We start from the raw sequence: 22,098 nt of genomic DNA on the forward strand, positions 1-22,098 counted from the left end.
CCGAATGGTGATGTAACAATAGATTTTACACAGAGTTGAAAAAAATGACTTTACCTCCTGCTGCACTGACATTCAGGGCTGAATACCCAGCTGGATGCTCTTTAAATATGGTAGCTGGACGTCCGACCCTGTATTGTAACTGCAGGGGAGACACCCTCCTTTGCTGGATGACTCACCCTGCTCCTCAGACAAATGTAGCTAATTGAAACTGAAACCTAACATAGTTCAAATTATAACAGATCAAAAATTATTATTATTTTTAAACTTTATTTCAAATAAAAAGATACCACAAAGACACACCTCACAAGCATTCTTACTTCCTGCACACATGTGGGACCATATACAATCTCTCAATCTTTCCAACTCTGACTGCCTCATTTTTAATTTCTCACTTCACATCTAAACATTTCTGTCCTTGAACTGCATCCACCAATGGTTAAATTCCACTTGTCACATGTGACTAATATCGACAAATTACATGTCTACAAACCTTTCTCTCTCAAGTCCCTGAAGTTCTCGTAGTACAGAATCTCCAGAGAGTCCCTTCTCCAGACCCTAAAAATGACCTGATGGGATCTGTCAACACTAGAATACTGTAATGGGTTTTGCTCAATCTATGATCACTCACCCTTCCAGTACTCAGTGTTTTGTCCTTTCTGACAGTACAGCACTTGCAGCAAAACAGTTTTGGCTGATTCTGAGAGTCCTGCTTCAAGACCAAGATCTGTCTTAAAACTGCCAAACAGAAAAAGTTTTATTCAGAAAACCTTGCCAGCTTTTGCTTTATACCAAATCCTCAACGTTCTGAACTGCCAAGCACAAAAGCCAAGCTGACCAACCCCACTGCAATTAGCCTTGCTTCTTAGCCGGACATCACATAGTAATGCCAAGTCATATGGACATTTATTTATTAACTGCTTATGTCATAATCAGAAAATTAGTTAACCCTTTTCAAGAATATGGGCCAATCTAGTTTTATCTTAATTGAAGGAAAATACAAGTTTGTCAAAGCACATGGGTCATCACCCATCCCTACTCCTGGTAACCTGAGCTTCTCTGTTGCAGCATTGAGCTGGAAAACAGGGAAATGTTAGTTATGTCAGTTTAGTAAGATCCAAATGTGAGACACTGAGGCCTAGAACAAATTCACAGTTACTGACTGACAGTGTGATCCTCTGAAGCTACAGATCTGATTACAAGAGTCGGCAGAGCATGCACACTGATCCTCTAATCGGAATCCTCGGCTCAACTATCTTCAGTTGCTTCATCAATAACCTTCACTCCACCATAAGGTCAGAATGGGATGTTTGCTGATGATTGTGCATTTGTTCAGGTCCATTTGCATCTCCTTAGATACTGGTGCAGTCTGTGCCCTTCCGCAGCAACATCTGGGTTGATAAGTGCAATTAACTTTTGTGACACACAAATGCTTTATAATTATCTTCTCCTAGAAGAAAAAATGCAATCAGCTCCTGTTGACATTCAATGGTATAACTGTTGCTGAACTTCTCACCACCAACACCCTGGAGCTCACCCCTGACCAGACATTAAAGTGGACTGCCTTACAAACACAATGGCTGCAAGAGACTGGGAATTCGGTGGCAGAAATTCACCTCTTGACTCGACGAAACCTATTTCACATTTGGATCTTAGCAGATTGACAGAACTAACATGTACCTTGAGCTGGAAAACAGGGAAAAGGCAATGTGATGGATGTGCCTCCATTTGCTCAGAAGTGTTCTGCTCCAGCACTTACAAACTGCAATAGCAGACAGGGCAAAGCAATCTAATGTAATTTTTCAATAGTCACTTTCTTTATTACTGATGCACAATTGTAGTGATGTGCACCATCTATATATTTATAAAGAGGGCATTACCTAGTGCAGTGCTGTCACAAACAAATGCTGTCACAAACACATTACAGCGTATGCTAATGATGGATGCCATGATTTTCCTAAGCTGCATCTTCTGGCATAGGCTTGTATTACTTATACTAATGACCCCACAGCAAGACGACTTAATGCTATGCCAGATGTGAACAGAATAGGCTGGAATTAGACATTAAATGGTACACCTACTATTAAAACCACTGACATTACAGAGGGAAATATGGTGTACAGGAGTTCACTTGGCTGAAAAGTTCAAAACTTTACCATCTGCACTTAATTAGATGTAAAATACATTCAGAAACAAGATCATATAACCAGCATGCTGAAAGGAAAGGTAGTTTGCTACTTTTAGTATTTAATAAAATCATTTCCTGTAAAAGAACCAATTCTGACTACTCTGAACTGCACTGAATCCCAGCTTGCCTCTAAACTTCAATTTAATTAGAATTTAAATATAAGTTCATGCTTTAGCAGGTCATTGCAAGATTCAATGCCTGGATATACTGGGCCTTGTAGTATGTTCACAATTATAGAGTCATAGAGATGTACAGCTTGGAAATAGACCCTTCGGTCCAACCCGTCCATGCCGACCAAATATCCCAACCCAATCTAGTCCCACCTGCCAGCACCCGGCCCATATCCCTCCAAATCCTTCCTATTCATATACATATCCAAATGCCTCTTAAATGTTGCAATTGTACCAGCCTCCACCACATCCTCTGGCAGCTCATTCCATACCCGTTCCACCCTCTGTTTGAAAAAGTTGCCCCTTAGGTCTCTTTTATATCTTTCCCCTCTCACCCTAAACCTATGCCCTCTAGTTCTGGATTCCCTCACCCCAGAGAAAAAACTTTGCCTATTTACCCTATTCATGCCCCTCATAATTTTGTAAACCTCTACAAGGTCACCCCTCAGCCTCCGACGCTCCAGGGAAAACAGCCCCAGCCTGTTCAGCCTCTCCCTATAGCTCAAACCCTCCTACCCTGGCAGCATCCTTGTAAAGCTTTTCTGAACCTTTTCAAGTTTCACACCATCTTTCTGATAGAAAAGAGACCAGAATTGCATGCAATATTCCAACGGTGACCTAACCAATGTCCTGTACAGCCACAACATGACCTCCCGACTTCTGTACTCAATACTCTGACCAATAAAGGAAAGCATACCAAACGTCTTCTTCACTATCCCATCAATCTGCGACTCCACTTTCAAGGAGCTATGAACCTGCATTTTACCATCTCTTCATAAATATATTCAGTCCAGTGTAAGCAAAGGAAACTAAATTCAAACATTTGAAGATTTAAACAATGAAGCCGTATTAAAGGACACTGCATATTGTAAATAAGCCCATTAGATTTCTAAGCAATAATTTCATCCCAGCTTTAAAACTGTGTTGTAATGCTGTTTGAATATTAACTGCGTGATATTAACATTTCCTGAGGAATCTCATCTGTTCTTAACTCCTAATATTAAGCTTTGTGTGTAATCTTGGCCTGGAAAGTCAGTTCCTCATTCTTGCAGCTGGGTTAAATAAATTGAGCAGATATTTAAATCCCTGTATCTGAAGAATGGAGGTTGTGTTGGGTTAATGATAAAATTTAATTGAAAACGGGAGGCTATGAGGTCTGCTAGATTTACTGACCTGAAGTCTGAAGCTCAGGAAAAGAGGTAATGTATGCCTGGAGATCCAGTTTAGTTCCTGCCTTGTTGTAGAGCCTAAGAATTCTGATCTCACAGGCCCTGCTTGGAAAAGGAGATTATTATTTACAGGGCTATACAGGAGAGTGACTTCAATTATAGAAGAATGTATCAATCTGCAACAATAAATCAGAAGATGGAAGCTTATAAGTAAATAATTGAAATATTGTTATGGAATCATACCTGCCAAAACAACAGTGCTAACTCCAGGTGATACTGATCAGGTATTGGTGATAATGTATGTAATATCAGACATCTCCAACATGTCTGACAATCAGATAATAAAGTAATACTGATTCTCACCTCAGGGAGCTACACTTGGCAACTGTCCTTTGCCACATGATCTTTCAGCGTTGACTCTTGCTTTAAGATCATGTGCATACATTACGGGACTTTTTGTCGATTTTGTCCCTGTCAGACCGGTGGGATCATTTGTGGGTCAGGGACCTGAATTACCAATGACTCTTTCCCTGCTCTGTGACATCAAGTATCCATATTTTGGCTTCTCAGACCAATCAGGGAAGATACTTATGCTCTGCCAAAGAAAGATTTCTGATGAAAGATACACACTACTTGTTACAAAGATGACTGGCCTGCTCCATCCACGGGAATGTAGAGGCGGCCCAGCAGGGTTCCTCCTGGAGGTCTTCATGCTGAATCATGAGGGACACGGATAGGATAAATAGATAAAATCTTTTCCCTGGGGTCGGGGAGTCCAGAACTAGAGGGCATAGGTTTAGGGTGAGAGGGAAAAGATATAAAAGAGACCTAAGGGGCAACTTTTTCACACAGAGGGTGGCACGTGTCTGGAATGAGCTGCCAGAGGATGTGGTGGAGGCTGGTACAATTGAAAAATTTAAAAGGCATTTGGATGGGTATATGAATAGGAAGGGTTTGGAGGGATATCAGCTGGGTGCTGGCAGGTGGGTCTAGATTGGGTTGGGATATCTGTTCAGCATGGATAAGTTGGACCAAAGGGTCTGTTTTTGTGCTGTACATCTGTATGACTCTATGACTGTAGTGAGGTGAGTTTTTCTGAAGATGGGAGGAAGTGAACAGCACAAACAGGAATGCATGAGAAAGTAAGCAGCCAGAGTATGGTCCCTCCAACCTGGAGACAGTTCACCTTGATGATCCAGAAACTCAGGGTGTTAGGACAAGGGCGTGCCATAACACTTTCAGCTACAAAGGCCTGTACTCTGACATCCCCAGCATTCTCCAGCACAAAAACTCCCCAAGACCAACATACGTTGCAACTGCTGTCACTCCTCCCTCCTGAGGTACCTCACCTCCCATGCTGTGCAGCAGTCACTAATGTTTAGCCTCAGCCTATACCCTCTTGCACCTACCTCTCACTGTCACTTTTCACAAATGGTGCCCTGTCTTCTTCATAAGATTCATTTTGAACACTTGCACATCCTTGCTTTCTCTCCTTGCAGTAGAGAGGACATGAGTTGGGAAGAGGCAAGGTCGGAGTAGATGGGGTGGGATATGGAAGTTGGGGTAGGATGGTTTCCGGTGATAGCTACATTGTCAGGCCTTAGCAAAGTGTACTCAGATGGTCCACTGGATACAGGTTGCGAACATTCCCAGCATTCCCAGTGACCTGCGATGACAGCTACAGTCTCCTGAGGCAGCTGATGTACTGACACATCAGGAGAACTGATCATGTGACTGTACATTGTCCTTGCCGATCTCAGCTCTATTCAACTACATCCAGTGTTCAACCCCCTCTGCCCTTCGGAGGGGTCTGAAGTTGAGGTGGCAGCTAGTGCTGGGGGATATTGCTCCTGGAGGTGCTGCTCTTGTCCTTGTCCTTCTTGTCAGAGTTGTAAGGTGGAGCTGAGGAAGCTGCAGGGAAGACTGAGTAAACTGTGAGACAAGTGAAGGGCGATTTCCAACAAGCTAACAGTCACTTGACTAGCAGTGATCATAGTTTCTCACCAGGCCATGATTACAGCTCTTCAGTGGAGCTGATCAGACACAGCCTTCCATGTTTCTCAGTTTCATTGAAGATACTCTTCCTGCTTTTGCACTCTCTTTAGTGACACTTGCGAGTCACTGGATACTGGTGCCCTGGCTGAAATTTCCAGGATTAAGGGCTAAAAAAAAATTCACTAGCTTCTTAAGCAACTTAATTTCTTAGACAGGTTACCCGCCCTCCTTCAATCACACTTCAGTGCTGAAAGTAGGGGAATCTCAAGTTGATGTAACTTTTAAGGATGTAATTCCTCACACGCAGGCAAACCCACCACCTCCTGCCTGGGGAAGTCCCACTCCTCTCCCCTGCCCCCTTTAATCCCAAACATTTTTCTGGATTTTCTTTTAAGTGACTTGGGCCCATGCTGATGAAGATTAAAATTTTACTGCTGCTAAGGTGATCTCCAAATATTTGCCCCTGCAGTTCAAATCATATCAATTATTTGAGCAAAAGAGTTAAATAAAGTAATTGAGTCCCACGGGATTGAAGAAAAACGTTCAGAGCTCTACAATTCAAAACAAACCTATCAATGGCTTGTCCTCCATGTAACCTGCCATGGATCATCAAAAAGCAGCACTCACTAGTTGATACATCATACAACCCAAAACTCAAACAGGCACGTGACATCCTGAACAAATCAAAAATGCAATCAACACCTTCCTGTCGAAGCTTCCTCTTTACAAATGGTGCATGTGTTTGGTATCTAGACTCCAAATGCATTGGGCAGCTGGCAACAAGCCTAAAGCAATCAACATGTTCTGGGTGAGATGACACATGCCGGTTCAAAATAGCACAGTGGAGTCAAATATTCTCTGCCACAACATTAATTGGTACTTTTTAAAAACATGTTAATTTCTACATGTCAGTTAGAGCAGAGAGAACTTCTTAAACAGTAATTATGCTGAAAGAACAGCATAAGGTGAAAGCATAGTTGAAGTAAGCAGGTGGTAGCGACAAAGCTGGAGGAGGGATAAATCTGTCTTTCCAGTTGTATGATTCTGTTTTAAGCTTTTTATTCTAGATGTTTTAATATAGTGTTTATAATATTGGATAAATTGAAGTACAACATACATTATGAAGTATTCTATTTTACAGTAAGTTTAGCACTAGATACGTTTAGAACACTGTGAATCAAAATTGTGCTGGCACCATTCTTCCTTCTAATCTGATGCCATTTCCTTTAACTGCTCTCTCGAATAATACTTATTTTAAACTAATCTCTGATGTCATAGATGCTCAGGCAAGGAAAATAAAAGCTGAAATTAACTGCAGGTAGTCTGACAAAAATTGAATAGTAAAATATAATATTTGTTGTATAAAATTCAAATGACAGTTGTTATATCATGTCCATATGTCAAAACTCAGCAGATACATTGAAATGTCTATATTATCGAATTATTAAGAAATGCCAGAATTTCAGTTTATTGGATTTGGGTACTGTTTCTAAATACTAAATGGGATTATATAAAAGTAATATTATTTAATGTGGGCATTTTGTTGAATAGTACAAAAGATTTGCTTACATCCATATTAATCTGTGTATTGAATACACCAATAAAACTGCATTTATTGTTGCCCACTTTCTATTATATACATATCAGGAATGAACATAATGCTGGGGTTTGTATTCATTAAAAAATGCAATATCCATCTTACAATGTATTTTTGGATATTATTTTTCCCTTGAGATTATATTAGTATTTGGAGAAGCTGTACAATTTTCTCTTGATATATTTCTTTATCATTAGTTTCAAAATTAATGCTAAATTCTTATTTTCATTTGCAGTTAAGGCTTTGTATTACTCACCATAAAGCATACCTACAGGTTTACAACCTAGGATGGCTGCCAAACATGTACAGCAGTAACTCCTGGACAATTTGAATATAAAGACTTGCCAGGGCGCTAGACTGAAGACACTTAAATTATGATATAAAACCTGATATATTTATTAGGCAGTTAGAATGCACAGTTTGTACTGATGCAAAGCTAAAGCTGCTTTTTTTATTGATAAAAGTTGTGCAATGCAATTCAAGTGTGAAGTCACCTGAATAAACTTCAGGCAACTGACTCCCTGGGAAAGAATCAATTTGGGGCTTAGAGGATCTGCATCTTTCTCAGTAATAATGGCACCCAAGATGGCTGATGCCTTTTTGTCATATCACAACTTGCTGACCAAGATCACATTGATGTTAAGTGCACTTAGTCTTTATGAAATGCAAACATGATCAGCAACTCATGAAAATGTCAGAAACACATTTATTGATAGGTTTTATGGTGAATTTTACATAGCTTAAATAAATACCTTCTTAGAAATCACATCACTTAGTGAAGTGCTGAGTGTTACTATAGACTACTGTAAAAACTTCAGTTTGAAAATGTGCTAAAGATTTATTGTATTTATAGTTTTGGTCAAAATACCATAATGTCTTGTAAATTAAAGTATTGAGCAGAAAATGGGCCTGTTTGGAGCTCATAGTTAAGCATGTGGCATTTCACATTCCGATTTAGATTAGCTTTAATTCCATTTAGGTTTTAGAACTAAATTGTTCTTCTTGCAATGAACGATTGGGTTTGTCCAGATTTATCCTAGATAACTTGTTATGTACTGTCCAAGATGCAATGTGGGTCACATATCCCATCAGCTGTCTATTGTATGACAAAAACGCAAGTGTTAAAGTGAATATAAATGTATGTATTTTATCAAATTTACATCTTGAAAAATATCATTATTTGAAAATGTGCATGACTCGTGTATATGGCACAAGAATTCATGATAAGCTGCACATTTGGCAGTAAGTCAACTGATTCAAAGATGATTTCAACACAATCAAATGTTGTATAGGCTAAAATTCTACCACTGCAGATTTATTCATCCTCCTCTTATGTCACTGAATTGTAGTTTTTATAGGTAAAGGTACGCGATCCAATAAACCAGATTGAACAGACCGAATGCTGTAGGGAAGAATATTCTAGAGTAGGAATCAATTTTGGTGATACGGATATGAATTTGACCCTGCCTCCATGCACCTGTACGACACTCCTCGAAACAGCAGAAGAAGCTCTTACAGTCTTTGCCATCCAAACACTCGTAACCATAATCATCTCGTTCTTGTAGGTGTGCAATGTTGTTCACCTGAATTAATGTTGATCCTGGACGGACTTTAATAACAGGTGATTTCTGCAAATACAGTGGAAAATCACATTATAGAATCACAATTTTCAGCCAGAATTTGAATTCTGCAAAGATCAATACAGCAAAGATTCAACCTATCAAAGGCTAACAACTATCTCAGAAACACAAAAGGGAACAATGTGAATCTTTGAATTGTTGATGCTCACAATTTATAACTCATCAAGTATCAGTCTTGAACTCTTCAGTGAATCATTGAATCATTCACCACCAGAGGCCTTTTCACAGCCAATACTATTTGTCCAATTCCTTTTGGAGGAATTTGAAGACCGTTGGGAGGTCTTGTTTTAAAACTGACAACTGAATCTGCTTCCACCAACCTTTTGCACAGTCTATTCCAGATTCCAGAACTCTGGTTCCTTTGACAATTATTTTAATATTATGTCCTGTAGTTTCTAACCCTCCAGCTATTTGCATAGAAATACCAGCCCAATCAAAATTATGAACAAGTCTTTAAAATATCATAGTAGCTACTGTATCAGCTCACAGGTTGAGGAAAAGATTTAACCTATGATTGCATTATGTATTTTCTGTTCCCTCTCTGCTGTCACTGCACAGATGGAAAAGCAATTCTGTGGCCAGTCAGTGAATCAAAGTTTCTGGCTGTTTTACTTCAGTTTTCACCCATTCTCTGGGGAAAAGTATCTGTTGTGCACTCAGTACGCCTCACACTACCGTGACTTAGGATGACAACTCAATAGGTGGAGTACGCTACAGCTTGAAACAATTCCATAAAGTGGTATTTTCTCAGACATAAATATGTTTTTAAAAGTAAATGAGAAAATAATATCAGCATTTTAAAATTTGATTTAAAATGCAATCAATTAGATTGTTTTATCTGGGGTTTTATGTTTTATTAAAACTTGTATCTAAAATGATTGTCCAATATTATTTATTTGTAATCAATATTGTTTTGGGAGATTCACAAATCAACTAGATGCTTTCTGATCTGTCATGTCACTGAGTATAACAGTTAATACTTGCTTACAATTTTTTTCAAGTAAGCAATTTGATATGTGCCAATCTAAATGGAAATATTCAGAGGAGGGCAGAAACAGAAGAATCTGGAAGAATATATTTACAAATCTGTGACTGTGGCAGAGCAAGTAAACAGGCACCTAAGAAAGTGTAAACAATACTTGACACTATAAGTAGGAAGAAAATGAGGAGAAAGTGAGCACTGCAGATGCTGAAGGGCTTATGCCCGAAACGTCGATTCTCCTCCTCCTCAGATGCTAACTGACCTGCTGTGCTTTTCCAGCACCACAATCTTGACATTAAGTAGGGGCATGAAAAAAGAAAAAACAGAACTGTGGCTTTACGAAAGAGAAATCAGACCTGCCAAATTCAATGAAATACTTTGACAAGGTAACAAGTAATTTCCCTTATCTAAGAAAGGATATACTGACATTGGAGGCACTCCAGAGAAGATTCAGGAGGTTGATCCTAGATACAGAGCAATTTTCTGATAAGGAGAGGTTAAGTAGTTTAGAAAAATGAAGGACAACCTGATTGAAAGACTTTGATCAGATCACTACTTAACCTTCTAAATTCTAGAGAAAACCGGCCTAATTTGTATAACGTCTCCTCATAACCTAATGCTGAAGTCCAAGTATGATTTTTGTAGTTGGGAGGTCTTGTTATGGTTGTACAGGATGCTGGGATTGTTTTCCCTGAAGCGTCGGAGGCTGAGGGGTGACCTCATAGAGGTTTAGAAAATTATGAGGGGCATGGATAGGATAAATAGACAAAGTCTTTTCCCTGGGGAGTCCAGAACTAAAGGCCATAGGTTTAGGGTGAGAGTGGAAAGATATAAAAGGGGCCTAAGGGGCAACCATTTTACGCAGAGGGTGGTACGGGATGGAATGAGCTGCCAGAGGAAGTGGTGGAGGCTGGTACAATTGCAACATTTAAAAGGCATCTGAATGGGTATATTAATAGGAAGGGTTTACAGGGGTATGGGCCAAGTGCTGGCAAATGGAACTAGATTAGGTTGGGATATCTGGTCGGCATGGATGAGATGGACCAAAGGGTTTGTTTCCGTGCTATACATCTCTATGACTCTATGTCATATTCCCTCCAAGGCTGTTGTATCCTCCCTAAGGTGTGCTGCCCAGAACTGCTCACAGTACTCCCAACGGGGTCTAACCAGGGCTTGTATAGCTGCTGTACAACTTGAGCATCCTTGTACTCCAGTCTTCTAGATATAAAGGTCAGCATTCTGTTGGCTTTCTTTATTGCTTTCTGCACCTGTTCATGCCATTTTAAAGATCTAATGCACCTGAACCCTGAAGTCTCTTTGGACCACCACTGTACTTAACTTCATACCATCAAGAAAGTGCCCTGATCCATTCTTTTTCAGTTTGAAATAGATAACCACACTCTTGATTATTTGAATTTTATCTGCCATAGTTTTGCCTATTCACCTAGTCTATCAACATCCCTTTGTAATTTTATGCTATCGTCTACGCTGTCTGTAATGCTGCCTAACCTTGTGCCGTCATATGACTTTCTATGCCATTAACCAAGTCATCAATACATAATGCAACAATTGAGGCACTAACATAAATCCTTGTGGGACACAACTTGTCACGTCCTGTCAATTTGCATACCTACCCATTATCACTACTTTTTGTCACTTGTTGCTTAACCAGTTTCTCAGCCATGTCAGTAATTTGCCCTCAGTTCTGTGGGCTTCTACCATAGTTAATAGTCTTTAATGTGAGACTTTATGAAATGCCTTCTGCAAGTCCATATAAAGAACATCCATAGACCCTGTTCACTACCTCAGTCACCTCTTCAATGAGGTTTGTCAGGCGTGACCTACTTGTCATGAATCCATGCTGGGGTTCTGCCTGATTAACTGAAAATTTGAGGTGTTCAGTTGTCCCATTTTGATTATAGACTCCAACAATTTCCCCACCACAGATATTAGACTAGCTGGTCTGTAATTCCCTGGTTTTCCTCTTTCACTCTTCTTAATAAGTGGAGTGACGTGCAATTTTCCAATCCAGAGGGATGACCCTTGTATCCAGGGAACTCTGATAGATTATAATTAGGGTGTCTACAATGTGGTCCCCTACTTCCTTTAATAACCTCGGATGAAACCGGCAAGTCCTGACGATATGTCACTCTTCAATTCTATTTATTTCCTCATTAATGATGTTTTACTTAAATGAATTTTATTCAGTCCCTGTTCCTCACCCACTATTAATTTCCTCAGAGCTATCAGCAATCTATCTTGTTTCTACTGTAAATACCGAGGCAAAGTAATTATTCAACATGTTTGCCATTTCCCAATGGTCATTGACAATAGCCCCACTTTCAGTCTTTAGTCAGCCAACATTACTCCTGACTATCTGCTTTCCTTTTATGTAACTATAAAATTTCTTCTGTTGATTGTCATGTCCCTGGCAAGTTTCCTTTCATAATCCCTTCATAATCAAATTCATAATCAAAACATAAGCTGCTTTGTGCCTATTTTCTGCTCTTTGTAGCCTTTCCATTCAAGGCTATGATAGATAGATTTTTAATCAGCAAGAGAATCAAAGTAATGGAGAATGACAGGAAAAGTTGAGTTTAGGAGAATCAGATCAGCCATGATCCCCTTGCATGGTGGAGCAGACTCAATGGGCTGAATGGACAACTTCTGCTTCTATACCTTATGATGTCTTGCTGTGCCTTTATCAACATTTTTATTTTTGATTCTCCCTACCGTGACAATTTTTCAAGCCAAGGGAAGCAGGCAATGGGGGGAGGTTTGTTCAGAATATTATGATTATTATCATGTGGAATTCACAAGCGGGACTCCCTGAGCTCTGAACAAATGACATGATTCAAGTTGGCTATGCTTGTAATGCCCATTTCATTAATCACTTTCTTTCATTTAATTGGTGCTCCAACTACTCCTCAGCCTAAAATGATAAGGATCTTCAGGCAAGTGAAGTCAGAGCAAGTGACAGCCATTTGACTTCACTTGCTGATTGGAAGTCAATTGTTTCAGGAAAAACAAAACATGTCTAATATAATCATGATCTTGTGATTTTGGCTGTCTGATCCCAAAGGCACTGGAATCTTAGAGCAGTCTGGGCAGAATAAAACTGGAAATCAGAATTCTAAATTTTCTGCAGAAGTACTACAGCGGTGTTTACAGGTTGTTCCACTACAATGTATGCTTCGTTAACATGAATTTGCTATACACTATGGATGAATTGGGGACACTATCTCTACAGCATTAAGTTTTAAAGGGTATGTTGGTTAGAACGGCATTCCGGCCCCATTAGTTTAAATGGTGCTGCTATTACAAGATTTTCTTACAACATGGGATTGCATGAAAATGGAACTACCATGTTATAGCAGAGCTGACTGTACATGGGGACTTACTCTGGGTACCAAAGTGCATCAACAACCTAAGGAGTGTCAGTGCTAACTACTCATATTGGAAGATTTAAGTCAAAATGCACAGGCATCGCCTTCTTTCTTCTATGTTTTCTTGTTTACTAATAAGCATTGTTGAAAAATGCCGAGGGGCAGGAGAATCGCCCTCAGGCATAAGCCCTTCTTCAGGAATGAGGCTGGTGTGCCAAGCGGGCTGAGATAAAGGGTACGGGGGAGGGAATTTGGGGGAGGGGCGCTGGCGATACGATAGGTGGAAGGATGTGAGGGTGAGGGTGATAGGCCGGAGAGGGGGGGGGGGGGCGGAGAGGTCAGGAAGAAGATTGCAGGTCAAGAGGGCAGTGCTGAATCCGGGGGTTGGGACTGAGATAAGGTGGGGGGAGGGGAAATGAGGAAGCAGGAGAAATCTACATTCATCCCGTGTGGTTGGAGGGTTCCTCGGCAGAAGAGGAGGCACTCTTCCTCCAGGCGTTGTGTGGTCAGGGTCTGACGATGGAGGCCAAGGACCTGCATGTCACTGGCAGAGTGGGAGGGGGAGTTAAAGTGTTCAGCCACGGGGCGGTTGGGTTGGTTGATGCGGGTGTCCCAGAGATGTTCCCTGAAATGTTCCGCAAGTAGGCGGCCTGTCTTCCCAATGTAGAGGAGACCACATCGGGTGCAACGGATACAGTAAATGATGTGTGTGGAGGTGCAGTTGAATTTGCGACGGATATGGAAGAATCCATTGGGGCCTTGGAGGGAGGTGAGGGGGGAGGTGTAGGTGCAAGTTTTGCACTTCTTGCGGTTGCAGGGGAAGGTGCCGGGAGTGGAGGTTGGGTTGGTGGGGGGTGTGGACCTGACGAGGGAGTCGCGAAGGGAGTGGTCTGTCCGGAACGTTGATAGGGGTGGGGAGGGAAATATATCCTTGGTGGTGGGGTCTGTCTGGAGGTGGCGGAAATGACAAAGGATGATATGATGTATCTGGAGGTTGGTGGGGTGGAAGGTGAGGACCAGTGGGGTTCTGTCCTGGTGGCGATTGGGGGGGTGGGGTTTAAGGGCAGAGATGCAAAAAGTGGAGGAGATGTGGTGGAGAGCATCATCGATCACGTTGGAGGGGAAATTGCGGTCTTTGAAGAAGGAGGCCATTTGGGTTGTTCGGTATTGGAATTGGTCCTCCTGGGAGCAGATGCGGTGGAGGTGTAGGTTGAAGATGAGGCACTCTTCCTCCAGGCGTCGTGTGGTCAGGGTATGGCGATGGAGGAGGCCAAGGACCTGCATGTCCTTGGCGAAGTGGGAGGGAGAGTTAAAGTGTTCAGTAGGCAGATGAATGTAGATTTCTCCAGCCCTCCAACCACACGGGATGAATGTAGATTTCTCCTGCTTCCTCATTTCCCCTCCCCCCACCTTATCTCAGTCCCAATCCCCAGATTCAGCACTGCCCTCTTGACCTGCAATCTTTTTCCCGACCTCTCTGCCCCCACCCCCTCTCCGGCCTATCACCCTCACCCTCACCTCCTTCCACCTATTGTATTCCCAGTGCCCCTCCCCCAAATTCCCTCCCCCTTACCCTTTATCTCAGCCCGCTTGGCACACCAGCTTCATTCCTAAAGAAGAGCTTATGCCCGAAATGTCGATTCTCCTTCTCCTCAGGTGCTGCCTGGCCTGCTGTGTTTTTCCAGCACAACATTTTTCAACTCTGCTACTCCAGCATCTGCAGTCCTCACTTTTTCCTACTAATAAGCATACACCAGTTTATCAATCTTTCAAATCATTAATCAATCCAACATATCAGCCTACATGATTGATATAAACCATAAAAAGTAAAGCCCGTAGGACTATGACTAGCAAGCAGGGGTTGTAGGACTGTGTCGAGCAGAATCTCACTAGAAACAGTTTTCCAGTCACAAAAACATTAATTAGCTATTACTCTTTGTATCCTGCTATTAAGGCAATTTCAGCTCTACATTGCCACTTTCCCTAGGATCTCATGGATGTTTACGTTTTTAACCATTCTACCATGCAAATTCCTGTCACTCTTACTAAAATACGTGCAGACTACACCAAATGCACCAAAACGGATTTTAATTTTCAATATTATTCATGCCCTCTCTTTGCTTCTCTAACTTTCTTCTTAATTTAACAGCAGCATACAACAAAACTTGTCGAGTGGCACATCAGTCCACATCTTGCTACAATATTGGTCACAAAATCCATGTTATAAATATGCAGCACACTATTCTTCATGCTGTATGGTCGACAACCAACTCAGCCATTTTAATCACATAATTCTCTTCAATAATGAAAACAGACATTATAATCATATTACAATGTTGTTTTATTTTGCTGACAATGTTTCCTAAATGGATATTAAAGCCTTGAAAATTTCTGCATGATGACTAGCATCTGAAATGTCTTTGGCTGCTACTTCAACAGACATCAACACACTCAGTAATTCATTGAGAAAGAAAGAATTTACATTTATCAATACACTCCAGGCAATTAAATACTTATGAAATATAATCACTTGTTGCAATGTAGTAAAGACAGCAGCCAAATTTACTCACTGCAAGGTCTGACAATGAGCAGTGAGATTAAATGACCAGATAATTGGGTTAATTGGTATTATTTGAGGGATGGATGTTATCCAGAGACCAGAAATTCCAAAGTTTCTTTGAATAATGCCTAGGGACCTTTAACATGCATCCAGAAAAGCAGATATTTAATGGCTTGGTTGGATGCTCAAAGATGGGAGACAAAAGGACTTTGTGTAATCATGTCAGGTGTTTATGTGTAATTTCAAGGTACAAGTAACATCTTCTAAAATTCAACTAGCTTTTCTTAAAAAAAGTCTAATATGTTTTTATTGATCTTCAGTAAAATAAGTTTATTTTTAAAAAACAACTTACAGATGGTTTGGATTTCTGCTTCTTTTTTTTGCTGTTGTTTCTGTTGCTGACGAAATAATGTAGGGTCCCATATTCCATGAGAGCAGCGAAGACAAAAAGGAAACAAACAGATACAAAGAGATCCATGGCAGTGATGTAGGACACCTTTGGCAGCGACTTCCGTGAAATTGTACTGAGTGTCGTCATAGTTAGAACTGTTGTAATACCTAGTAAACATGAAAATACTTATAAATACCACGCAACATGTGAGATTTTGTCTTCAATGTGCAAAACTTGTTAGCATGAAAGTCCATCCAATGTCCATCGATGTTTTTGCATTGGTTGCCTCAAATATCATTGCTGCAGGTTTTTGTTCATGCACACCTTCCACAAGTTACCAATAGGAAAACCAGAAATCCTCATTTTTCCATGGCTGCTAGTATTAGCATTGCAATGGGAAGTAGCTGGAGAAATAATCACAGGGAGGAACAACCAGACACAGGATTCATTTTCTCCGCTGCATTTTTCTAATACATCTCACCAAGACAAATGCAAAGAAAGTGTTAAAACCCAGCTGATCAAGACAATTAACCGAAGTATTAGGCATCGCTAAGGTCAAACTTTAGATCCGTGGTCAGACTGTGTCAGGGACAGTACTCTGCAATTGAAACAAAATCAGAAACTGCTGGAAACACTCAACAGGTCTGACAGCATCTGTAGAGAGAAAGCATAGTTAATGATTCAGATTCAGTGACCTTTCTTGAGAACCAGATCCTTCATTCTGATTTCCAGCATCTGCTGTTCTTTGGTTTCCTGCTGTGCAAATGCTTACTTTGTAATTAAATTCACAGAAATGTTTAACCAAAGTTGAATGCTTCCTGATTGTAGGTCAGGCATTGGGTTGATGTCGCAAGGTTTAAATAAAGGGAGGGGCTGGGACTTCCTGCCCATTTTTATTTTGTTTCTTTGAGTTTGAGGGAGCAATGCAGCTAAGGTGTGCATGATCCTACCTTATTTTCCAACCACTTACGATTTGCTGACTGGGCGTATTTATACATAGAACACTATATATATATATATACGGATGGACACATTATTGGAATGTGAAAGGTTAGCACATATCCCTTCCATTTATGTAAATCTCAAATGCAATACGGTTTTCAGTGCAGTGGTAGGGCCTCCTCAATCAACCACTCGGTTATAATGCACTAGCTTCAACAAGTAGGAGAAACCTTTTGAGAAAGAACTGTGGGCTTTTGGACTTGCGCTGCCCCAGATCACGGAGGCTGCTCCAAACACACTCCAGCCCCATTTCAATGGCACTTCCTAATGGAGACTGGGTGGCTTCCCAGAAGACAAATGCCAGTATCAGTTTTGTATAGAGCATTGGTTCTGAAAGAGTTGATATTGGAAACTGCATTAGGCTGATGTTCACACTGGGGTGGATTGAGATAAGGTTTAGAGTCAGTACATTGCGCTCAATGAGCATAGCTGCCCCTTTAGATTAGATTAGATTAGATTACTTACAGTGTGGAAACAGGCCCTTCGGCCCAACAAGTCCACACCGCCCCGCCGAAGCGCAACCCACCCATACTCCTACATCTACCCCTTACCTAACACTACGGGCAATTTAGCATGGCCAATTCACCTGACCTGCACATCTTTGGACTGTGGGAGGAAACCGGAGCACCCGGGGGAAACCCATGCAGGCACGGGGAGAATGTGCAAACTCCACACAGAGAGTCGCCTGAGGCGGGAATTGAACCCGGGTCTCTGGCGCTGTGAGGCAGTAGTGCTAACCACTGTGCCAACGTGCCGCCCACAAAATCTCATGAATCTCATGAAATATAAACTTATATCCCGGGATCCCCTTATATTCTTAGTAACTAATAAACTAAGAGCCTTTTTTTAGGTCACAATAATGGTTAATACATTACCACTGTAAGGTAATTAGCACTTTGAACCAGTTATAGAAATGAGGATTGGTGGCATGTCTTTATGCCCTAAAGTATGACATGGTTAGGAGTGATGGGTGTCATCGTAGGCAAAACAATGCAAACATTGAATGGACAAAGGAGAAGAAATTTCCAGAAGACCAAATGAGTTTACAGCTTTAAAGAATTAACTGCTTTAAGAGCTACTTACATAGACAGTCAACAGCTGCATGCTCTTGTCTAACAAACTGTCAACAGAAACTTGTGAAATGTCAAATTTGGGAGAAACAACACTCTATGGTAGTCATTACTTTAGTCCTGGTAAGAAGCATAGAAGAATCAGTGAGGGTAGAAAGCGCTTAAAGACAAGTAACATCTGACAGTCACAGATTTCATTGGAAAGCCAGGGTCTATAGGGGCATTGCCTGGTTAGGTGTTTAGTTAGCAAGTCAACATATTAGGTCTCTGTCCATAAAGTTAGGGTCCTTGTTTTAGAGTCATTTGGTAAGGAAAAATAGATGGACCAAAAATATCAGGCTGAGAAGACCAGAATTAAAAATAGGAGTAGACATCTTTTAATGAGCTTTGCTGTCACATCGAATGGGCATCATAAGGCACACTGAACTACTTTATACTATGGTCTCAGCACTGGGAACATCATAAAGCAAAATGAAGACAACAAAAAGGGCCGTTTAAAGATTGAAACAGAGTTTAATAGAAGTCAATGATTGGAAGACCTTTGAAACTGGGGGGGGGAGCGTGGTTTGGCAGATCCATACTTTAATTTTCATTTCAAAATGGAAGTATTTTTTAACAGGCCACAGGCACTAGGCTTTATTTGGGGGAATTGTGGAAAAGGATGCGTATTGTGCATTAGGCCCTGGGAGAGTGGGGAAAATGTCGGTTTTGCCTGTGAAATGGCAGGATGTCTCTATTTTGTATGCAGAAGGCAGCTAATGACTGCAAATAATTGGCAAAAATCCCATGAAGAAATACAGTTTTATATGCATTACTATGTTACAGGATTAAAAGCTTTAAAAGAAGGAAAAGAATAGAACGTCACTATGCTGCACTGTATAAAAGCTTTCAGGTAAGGATAATAAAGCAGTGGTGCTACTTCCAGAAGTAAATGTTTTCATGGAAAAGATATTACAGCAGCAATAGGGTAGGGTTTCAAGGTTTTACACTCTGCAGTAAGATTAAATAACAAACTAGACAAGTTGGCAGAAGAAATAATGTGACTTACAAAATTTGACAGCACAGATGGATCAAATGGAACATATGTTTGGATATCCTGGGGAAAACAATTCTCGAGATACCAATTTGCTTCAATCAGATAGTAAAGTACTTATCGTACAAGTAAATACACAATTGTATTGCATAGGACCTACAGATGATGACATTATAAATAGTCAAAACATATGAAGGCTCATATATACTTGAAGGATTTCTACACGCTTTTGACAATTAACTCACTTTGAGAACAAACATTATTCTTGAAATAATAAGTTAACAGAAAAATGCAGGATCAAATAATCCATTGATAATTTCATTAATTATCTCTCTATTCATCAATATTGGACACCAGACACAACATCTCAGGGCATGCATCATGCATACCAATCACATGTACCCATGGGATAAAGGCTCAAATACCAGGAACCATGCAGGGCAACTCCAGCTTAACACAATGCTTGCCTGAGTGCACAATGGCTTTTAAAAGGTGGTGCCAACATCAGAGATGCCAGTCCGTTCCTGGATATCCTGGCAGTAGTGAGCTGAGCCATCTGGGTTCACAAAGTGGTAGCATGGGGCTAAAATCAGATGAGAAGGGGGGCTGTGGAGGTGACGTAGATGATTAATGAGATGGGCTTGCGTTGGGAAAACTGGTCTGCCTTGTGGAGAGAAATTCTCTTGGAAAGATGATGGAACTGACACAAAGTCAAAAAGAAAGAATGAGGGTCAGCTAAGAGTCAGCTCGAAGGAACAACAAAGCCCTACAGGACAAGCCGTCTCCAAATGACTGATGTATTTGTGAAACAATAGACCACTTCCAGAGGACGTGCAGAAGTATGCTGCTGTTACAGAGCAGAAAGAAGTCAAATGGTGACTCCTGTAATATTAATGCATTCAAACCAGAAGCATGAGAAAAAGTACTCAATGCACTCTGAGGGGAAGTTGGTGATCTGACTGACTCAAGTTTGACAGCACCTGTATATGTCAATAAACATTTAATTAATTTTAAGCATGATACAGGGTCAAATGTCATAGTCTTATCAAACAAATACCATTTGCTGAAGAAGCAAATGTTGCAGCCTACAGAGGTGAAACAATGTGGTCCAGGTAGCCTAACAGTCAAGATTTTGAAGGTATAATACAAGCAACTCTACAACAGAAAAAAGCAAAGGAATGCTGAGGGTCTATTTGTGATTTATAATCTACACTTCTCACTTTTAAGCCTAAGTGCATGCCTTGACCCCAAATAGCCAAAAGGTAGAAGAAAGTATTTAACTGGTTTTAAGAGGTCAAGAAACCAAGTGATACCCAGTCACTTCAAAGTAAAGCCAGTCAGAAAACAGGTGGTCTGGTAACAAATGACTGTTATCTAACTTGGCAAGAGGAAGCTGGTAGGAAATTTCATTGGTCTTCCTAGACTCATGGCTGAACCGAAAAAGACGAAAGGATCTACTGACATACTTGAATTGGCTTAAGAGAACTGTTTCATTTTATCAACAGGAAGGAAATGTACAATGCTAAGTGGAATGTCTTACATCCCTGTGAACACTGCAGAATCTTTAAATGACAGAAGTACGTGTAGTTTGAGAGAAGGAACAAATATTGACAATAAGAATGAGCAGTATAACCCACCTGAGCTCAGTGAGGAATATTTCACTGAAGTTATTCAGACAGCAGAACTGTCTGCAGAACAAGTTGGAATTACATATTTTGGTTTGATGAGAGATGATCAGACAGCTTAAGTCCCAGACCAACATTTCAATTCTTTGTCTTCCAGTGTGGAATTATAGTCTTGTCTTCTAGTGAAAGGGATAATGCTGAGCAAGCAGCAATCTTTCAGCACCATGACTGAGGAGAGGAAAATGTCTAGAGTAGGCAGATGGGACTAGTTTAGTTGGGGATTGGAAAGGACTGGTTCAGCATGGACTGGTTAGGCTGAAGGGACTGTTTCTGTGCTGTATGACTCCATGACTATGACCTATCAGCATTCCAAGTTCGAAGAGAACACATTCTTCAAGAATTGTGAAACCTTCAGTATGTGTGAATTTGCCAAGTCCAAGACTTGGGGGAAGATTGAGTATTGGTTAATGTTAATTATGGGAGAAAAGATTGGATCGAGTATTAAACAAGGTAATAACTCTGAAGGTGTTCACATTAGAGAATGTATGAAGTACCACCTTTTCTGATGTTGTCATGCTTTATCCACATTATCCTCATTGACTTAGGAACAACGTCTAACAAACTAATGTAATTTGTACCTAATCCCTATCATGGTTATAACTACACCTTAATGATGAGAGCTCATTCTTGTATAGACTTACCAGGGTTGATCCTCTCACACTGTCATCTAACTAGGCCCTTAGACTCAGTCAGAGTGAAAAGGACTGACCCAAACATAGCACATACTGGATTAGTGGTGCTGGAAGAGCACAGCAGTTCAGGCAGCATCCAAGGAGCAGCGAAATCGACGTTTAAAAGTGAGAAGTGTAGATTATAAATCACAAATAGACCCTCAGCATTCCTTTGCTTTTTTCTGTTGTAGAGTTGCTTGTATTATACCTTCAATCTTGACTGTTAGGCTACCTGGACCACATTGTTTCACCTCTGTAGGCTGCAACATTTGCTTCTTCAGCAAATGGTATTTGTTTGATAAGACTATGACATTTGACCCTGTATCATGCTTAAAATTAATTAAATGTTTATTGACATATACAGGTGCTGTAATATACAGGTGCTGACATATACAGGTGCACTAATAAATGATATTAGTGGATGTGCAGGTGAAACTTTGATCCGGGAACCCCGCACTGCCCGGTTCTACCTCCTTCCCAAGATCCACAAGCCTGACCATCCTGGCCGACCCATTGTCTCAGCATGCTCTTGCTCCACTGAACTCATCTCTACCTACCTTGA

General features: G+C 40.7%; 1 protein-coding gene across 3 annotated transcripts in view; it reads right to left on the reverse strand.

Annotated features, from left to right (window-relative positions):
• Window positions 1–4,465: 4,465 nt before the first annotated feature.
• The window catches only part of gabrg1 (gamma-aminobutyric acid type A receptor subunit gamma1), a 154,761-nt gene continuing 137,128 nt past the window's right edge, over window positions 4,466–22,098 (reverse strand). For 2 of the 3 annotated variants that reach the window (XM_072568441.1, XM_072568451.1), the window contains exons 8-9: window positions 16,037–16,242; window positions 4,466–8,744 (exon numbers count right to left, since the gene is read on the reverse strand). In XM_072568441.1, the coding sequence (XP_072424542.1) occupies window positions 8,469–8,744; window positions 16,037–16,242 (482 nt within the window). In that variant the 3' untranslated portion in view covers window positions 4,466–8,468. The remainder of the gene's footprint in view (window positions 8,745–16,036; window positions 16,243–22,098) is intronic. The other variant, XM_072568433.1, reaches the window with a different exon arrangement.

Source organism: Chiloscyllium punctatum, chromosome 1, assembly GCF_047496795.1.
Source record: "Chiloscyllium punctatum isolate Juve2018m chromosome 1, sChiPun1.3, whole genome shotgun sequence".
NCBI classification, from domain to species: domain Eukaryota; kingdom Metazoa; phylum Chordata; class Chondrichthyes; order Orectolobiformes; family Hemiscylliidae; genus Chiloscyllium; species Chiloscyllium punctatum.